The sequence below is a fragment of the Abrus precatorius genome, unplaced genomic scaffold (genome assembly GCF_003935025.1).
Source record: "Abrus precatorius isolate BTA unplaced genomic scaffold, Abrus_2018 Scaffold7, whole genome shotgun sequence".
Taxonomy (NCBI): domain Eukaryota; kingdom Viridiplantae; phylum Streptophyta; class Magnoliopsida; order Fabales; family Fabaceae; genus Abrus; species Abrus precatorius.
In genome coordinates, this window is record NW_020874417.1 from 8364900 (window position 1) to 8372367 (window position 7468).

Below are 7468 nucleotides of genomic sequence, written 5' to 3' on the forward strand. Positions count from 1 at the left end.
TTTCATTTATAACGTTGTCCAACACATTTTAAAGACAAGGGTCGACTTGTGATCGATAAATAAGTTTGTGTTCACACCTTACATCATGAGATTGTTACACCTAATTTGTAGTTTATTTGCAAGTTGCTTTAAACACCGTCTCAATTAATTAGTAATTTATTTGCTAGTTGCCGCAAATGCATATTTCATACAGGTCATTAGAAAGGTAGAATTATATATAAACAAGTTGGTAATTCCTCCTTATATCAGACTATTCTATCTAATTCATAGTCAATTATTTTGCCCACCACTGCGAATAAAGAAAGACTTGATAGTTGGCCATTGACTAGACATTCTATAAATATTATTCCTCTTTGCACTTGTGCCACAAACTAAAATCAATCCACAAGTGCATTGCATTCCTATCTCTGATCTCTGTTCTCTCCCCAAAACCATGGCTGAATCAGTCCTCTTCAGCGTGGCAGAGTCACTCATAGGGAAGCTTGCTTCCCGTGCTATGGAAGAAGCTTCTCTGGCTATGGGTGTGTATGATGATCTACGAGAGATGAAACAGACTATCTCGTTCATCAAAGCCGTCCTGTTAGATGCAGAGCAAAAGCAACACCAGAACAACCAGTTGCGTCAATGGCTCACGCAGATCAAGCACGTGCTCTATAACGCCGAAGATATCGTCGATGACTTTGAGTGTGAAGCGTTGCGAAAGCATGTTGTTAAAACTCAGGGCAGCGTGTCCAGGAAGGTACGCCGTTTCTTCTCAGGTTCTAATCCTATCATATATCGTCTTAAAATGGCACATGAGATTAAAGAAATCAATAAGAGATTAAACAAGATTGCAACTGATAGAAACAATTATGGCCTTCAAACCAATAATGTTGATACGCGGGTCGTGCATAGGAGGGAGTTGACCCATTCCCACGTAAATGCTTCTGATGTGATAGGAAGGGAACAGGATAAGAAAAACATCATTGAACTTTTGTTGCAAGACGATGATGGTGGAAGTCTCTCTGTTATTCCCATTGTGGGAATTGGTGGCTTGGGAAAGACCACGCTTGCAAAGACAGTTTTCAATGATAACAGTATTCATGAGTCTTTCGAGTTGAAGATGTGGGTGTGCGTGTCTGACGATTTTGAACACAAACAAATGCTTATTAAGATCCTCAACTCTGCTCCAAACCTGAATCAACAGAACTATAAGGACCTCGAGATGGAGCAGCTACAAAATCATGTGAGAAATATGCTTGATGGTAAAAAGTTCTTTCTTGTCTTGGATGACGTGTGGAATGAGGATCGTGTTAAATGGGTTGAGTTGAAGGGTTTAATACAAATTGGTGCCAAAGGAAGTAAAGTCCTAGTGACTACTCGTAGCCATTCCATTGCTGCCATGATGGGCACTAAACCCTCGTACTCCTACCCTTTAGAAGGTCTTTCTGAAGTGGATTCCATGACTCTGTTCATTAAATGGGCTTTTCAAGAAGGAGAAGAGAAAAAGTATCCAGAATTGTTGTTGATTGGAAAAGAAATTGCCAAAAAATGCCGAGGGCTTCCGTTGGCAGTGAGAACTCTGGGATGTTCACTGTTCTCAAAAGTTGATACAGAAGCGTGGAAGTTAGTTAGAGACAGCGAGATTTGGAATTTACCACAAAATGATGATGACATTTTGCCGGCTCTCAAATTAAGCTATGATCAATTACCTTCGTATTTAAAACGATGTTTTGCTTGCTTCTCCCTTTTTCAAAAGGATGTTAGAGTTAGTAGTTTTAATGTTTCTGCGCTTTGGGAGGCACTTGGTTTCCTTCCATCGTCAATGCAAAATAAAACATTGGAAGACAGTAGCACTCAAATTTTGCATGAGCTGCACGCGAGGTCTTTCGTTGAAGATTTTGTTGACTTTGGTAGTAATTGCTCATTCAGATTACATGATTTGGTGCATGATCTTGCACTATATGTCTCAAAAGATGAGTTTCAACTCTTGAAATCATGCAGTCAGAATATATCTGAAAATACCCAACATTTGTCAATGGCTGAAGACAATTTGTTTGGCCAAGCTTCCTTTCCTACAGGTCTAAGAACCATTATTTTTCCTCTCGGAGCCAACAATGAAGCTTCCTTGAATTCATTGTTGTCGAGGTGCAAATACTTGCGGTTTCTGGAAATAAGTTATTCTGATTACAAGAGTTTGCCTAGCTCCATTGGTAAGTTGAAACATTTAAGATGTCTCATTCTTCAAAATAATACAGAACTTTCAAGACTCCCAGATTCAGTGTGCAAACTCCAAAATTTGCAAGTTTTACGACTCGATGATTGCAAAAGCCTAGAAGCATTGCCCAAAGGCATAGAGAACTTGATCAACCTTCGCCAGTTGTATTTAACCTTTAAGCAATCTAGTTTTCCAGAGATTGCAAAATGGACTTCTTTAGAAACTTTATCCTTGGATTCTTGCGACAACCTGAAGTCATTATTTGAAGGGATACAACTTCCTCGTCTTAAATTTTTTGTTATTAATTCTTGTGGGAGTCTAGAGTCTTTGCCATTTCATGCCATTCCAAACTTGGAGAGTTTGGCTATTTTCAGCTGTCATAAGTTGGAATTGTCAAAAGAACTTGACGAAAATATTCCCAGTTTGAAATTAAAGTTACTTGTTCTTTGTGATTTACCGCAACTGGTCACTTTGCCTCACTGGTTGCGAGGATCTTCAAACACATTGCAATCCTTGCTAACTGTCAAATGTGTCAATCTTGAGGAACTTCCTGGGTGGTTTTCGACTTTGATTTGTGTAAAAACACTTACAATTGGAGATTGCCCAAAATTAATATCACTGCCTGATAACATGCATCACCTCACAAACCTTGAATATTTATTAATTGACGATTGTCCTGAATTATGTGAAAGATGCCAACCGAACGTCGGAGAGGACTGGCACAAAATATCACACATCAAGCAAGTTATCCTTCGTCGACAAGAAGAGGAAGAGTAATTCTCAGATAACATTACTCAGAAGTTTGAAGGTACAATTTTTCTTAATGATTTTTATAATGCTTTTATTTAGATGACTTACTTTTTACATTTCGGAGGAAGTCATTTTATTGTTTATATTTAATATTATATATTTTCTTATTCTTTGTCCTTTTTGCTGTTATTTTCCCGCATTATATACGGATTTCTTGATGCTTTTTGTTTCAACCTGTTTGCTCTTTTGAGTTCAATGGTAGAACTATCTTTAAATATTGACAACTGAGCATATGTTTTTTCCTTTTACTTAGCATATTACATTTTAATATTTTATAACGTCTTGAAGTTTGTTGCAGTAAATTATTTTTATTAGTGTCTCAATTTCTTTTTTCATTGAATACACATATAGAATAGATAAAAAAAAATTGTATTTAACTTGAATTTGATACATTATTCAACTTTAAAGAAAATGCTTTTCTCGCATTGCATTTCAATATAATAATATTTGTTTTAAATAAGTTTGGAAGAACTTTGTTCATCTATTATTATTGAAAATTGTTTTTGGATTATTGATGATGAATTTTGATGATATATCTTATTTTATTGTTCTACTTTTATTTTAATCTTATGTAATTTGATGAATTTTTGGAAAAATTGTTTTATACTTTCTCTGCTTTATCTTTTTTGTATATTAATTTTTAATTGATATTAAAATTATTGTTTCTTAATTTGAACTCTACAAACTATTGAGTGAAACATTGTTAAGAGTTAATAGGAAAACAAAAACAGATACTCGCAAGAAATTTAAATGAATTTTGAATTTTTAAGTAGCTTGAAATATCATACATAAACATTTCCTAATCACTCAAGTATTTGGTTTCCTTGATGCTATTGGAGAGTAATTTTATGAAACAAGTTTTTCTCTTGCCTTTGAGTGTTAAATTTGGAAAGAATCTAAAAGATAGCTGTAATTTGTATCTATAATTTTTCTATTATTAAAATCTCATGGTTTAATTACTTATAATTTAGCTATTCATGGTCTTAATTTACTTGACTTGAATCATTTGATCATCCAGCTTAGCTAGATTCGGGGTTGGTTCTATCATTCATTCTCTTTTCTTCTAGGTTTTTCATAAATGACATCAGTGTTGACATTATGGTAAGTAAAATATACTTATAAATTAATATATTGGTTTTACAAATATGTAGAGCTGATATGTTTTTTGTCTTTTTTATTTGATGAATACTTAGCTATTATGTTGTTGCTGCTCAACCCATCAATGCTCTGGTATTTGTTTTTGATGAAGTCAACTATGGAGCTTTGGATTTCACATACTTTACTTAGTGCTGAGTTGGGAAAAATTAATTTTTTTATATGCATCAAAGCAAGGATTTGAGATGGTGTTCATGAATTATGAATGTTGATCAACCTTTGATTTTGAAAGCGAGGAAAATGAAATATTGTGAATGATGATTGACCACTAACATTCTTACATCATTTCTCATGCAACTCATTGTTCATTCCACGTAATAGGTAAATTTAATAAGAATATAACCATAACAAATTACGGAATAATGCATGAGACCTTGGAATTTATGAGATTGGTATTGATTCAGAAAGTTTCCTTAAGAAAATACACCTTCGGCAATTCCATGGTATCAAAATGAAAATGCGGCAACAGCGTAGATGAACTGCTCGTCATGGGATTGTTCGTCTGTCGTTGACAAACACATGAAAAGCAGTGTTGATCTCAAGTTGGGACTTGACATGCAATCTACGAGGTGTAAAAATTATTTTAGTTTTGTTTTTAGTATTCAACGTTAAGATATGCCTTTAAAATTTTTATAATAATGATAAGTGCTCCTTATTCCATAAAAAAATACATTGAATTTGTTTATTTTTTGAAATATTAACAATGAAAGTGTACAGATATTATAAAGAATATGTTAGTAATAAATATGTCAAATGAGTGTTTAACTATGCTTTAACCAAAAATTTAAAATAAATTAATTATAATTCATTTTAATTTCTTAGAGGAGTTATATAATTTTAGGCTTAGTTTGAAAGTGTAGAGGAGAAGGGAAGAGAAGAGTTTGAAGGGAGAAAAATGAAAGGAGAAAAGAGGAAGAAGGAAGTTAAACATTTCCCTTATTTAGATGTTTAATATTGAGAGAGGAGGGTAATAGATGATTTAATTATAAAAATGATACCATTATATTTTATATCTTTTATTTATACTTTTTTATAAAAATAAAAAATAAATTTTTTTTCTCAAAAATTAATTTTAAAAATTAATATTTGAAAAATTAATATTTTTATTTTTTATAAATTTTAAAAAAAATTTACTTGAAAAACTAATATTTTAAAAAAAATTAATATCTGAATCATTAAAGAGTATGAGAGAGTAAGAAAGAGAAAATCTCTAAAAAACTCTAGATTGGAGAAACTTAAAAAACTAGTGTTAGGAGAGTTTTAAAGGGTTTAGAAAAATCCTCAAAACCTTCCATTCTCCCCTTAAACTCAATTCCCAAATGTAGCCTTAAAGTAGAAGGGAGAGGGAGTGTAATATACATCTTCTAAGGTGGAGAATGTAATTTACTTTATTTTTAAATTAAACATTTCAGTCACATTAAAACAAATAATTATATATATATATATATATATATATATATATATATACTAGAATAAAAATTATTTTAACTTTACACAATTTTTTGAATTGGATAATTAGTTTCTTTAATACTTTATTAAGTAAATAGGAATATAACCTTTATTTACTTGCTAATAAATAATTGTATTTATAATTATATGAAAGATTTATAACCCAATTTAAACCTAAAAGAAAATATTAATATTTCACTAAATAAATAAGAAATACTAATATTATTCCGTTGAAATGATAAGTAAAGATTATTAAAGATCATTAAAAAATATTTTAGTGGAAAGAAAAAGAACAATCTAAAAGAGGTGAAGGGAGCCATATTCCTCTCTTCTCTTCCTCACTCAAAATCTTTTGTTAGTTTTTGGATTTTTTTTGTTAGTTTTTGTAGAAAAGTAATTTTCGTTTAAATCAAATTATGAAATTTTTTATCTTATTCCTTTCTAAATTATAGAAAATTTGAAAAACTTTTATTTCTTATTAATAACTACCTAGTTAGCAAATACCTTTATATATATATATATATATATATATATATATATTATCCCACCAAATATTTTAAATATATTTATCTAGTGTGCTATTTGTCCTAAGCATTAGTAAAGTAGAACTATTTAAAATTAAGTTAAATTGTTGAGAATGATGATAAGAATTATAAGAATAATGACTTTGAGAAATTGGCTTAGAAATAGTTGACCTTGTGATTTTGCACAAAGTTTTTCAAATTTTCTGTAATTTAAAGAGAAAAAAGATAAAATTTTAAAATGTTTTACAATTTTGGTTAAAGTAAATTTTTTTAATTTGAGCATAAATTACTTTTTATTTATTTATCAAATTTACTTAAACAAATTTTTTTACTTAAGCAAATTTAAAGTGCATGCTGCAATTCCTACTTAAATTTCAAAGGATATGAAACCCTTTTGTTGGGTGTGAGGAGAATATTTCTCAAAATATTTAAAGTTTAATTGTAGTTTGAGTTACTATAATTTAATTTATATGCAATTTTGATTTTTAGTTTTAATTGTTCACATTTTGTTTTCTAATATTTTAATTATTTAAATGAAGTTTTTTACTTGATAATTTTATTTAATAATCAACAACATATAAAAAACATATAATATATCATTGATTTAAATAAGTTTATAAAGATATATATAATTAATTAAAAATAAAAAGATTTTATTATATTTTACAATTTTTATTTAATATTTTTTAAAAATAATTTATACATTTTTCTTTATTAATATATATAAATTAATAATACGTCTTTGATTATATTTTTTATTAATTATTGAATAAAGTTTTAGAATAAACAACTTAACTTAAAATAAGTTTGTTTTTAGCTGTAGTGAGACCTAGGAATTAATGGTCGTCATGGTATTGGTCGACAAACACATGGAAAGCAGAGATTATCCATAAACCTGAAGGATGGCAACTTTTGGGTATTTCTCCACCAACCCCTCTATCACCTCCTTGCTCAGCGGAGCCCCACTATAGCAGCCACCAGACCGTAGATGTGGAACATGGGCACTATGTCGATATATGAAGGTTTCCCCCTCTTCCATTCTGAACCGACCCAACACGAATTGAACCATCGCGTTCCTTCTTCATCATCTCCTCAAGTGTGGTAACGATTCTGAGAGGGTATGAATTGGGTGAGTTTGAGGATCGAGGAGGGGAGGGATTGTGAAGGCGAGCATCGGCGAATGCAGGACCATGAAAACGCAGGAGCGAATCTCAAGGGAGGATGATCTCTTTTACTAGTTAAATCTTTGTACCCAAATATTGATTGAAGTATCCATGGCTAGTACTAAATATTGGTAAAAGTAAAGAATTTTAAATGTTTACACAAAAATATT

At 30.7% G+C, this 7468-nt stretch overlaps 1 protein-coding gene across 1 annotated transcript; it reads left to right on the forward strand.

The window, feature by feature from the left end:
* The first annotated feature begins 405 nt into the window (after window positions 1–405).
* LOC113871415 (putative disease resistance protein RGA1) lies at window positions 406–2974 on the forward strand. Its single transcript, XM_027508510.1, has 2 exons — window positions 406–2142; window positions 2212–2974. Exons 1-2 carry the CDS (start codon window positions 434–436, stop codon window positions 2972–2974), a joined length of 2472 nt encoding a protein of 823 aa, XP_027364311.1. The 5' UTR covers window positions 406–433.
* The last annotated feature ends 4494 nt before the right edge of the window (window positions 2975–7468 follow it).

Excerpts from the sequence above, each read along its gene's own strand:
- LOC113871415 (XM_027508510.1), top strand. The coding sequence starts at position 434 with ATGGCTGAATCAGTCCTCTTCAGCGTGGCAGAGTCACTCATAGGGAAG. Across the intron at positions 2,143-2,211 it reads TCGAGGTGCAAATACTTGCG|ATGTCTCATTCTTCAAAATA; the intron begins GTTTCTGGAAAT and ends GAAACATTTAAG.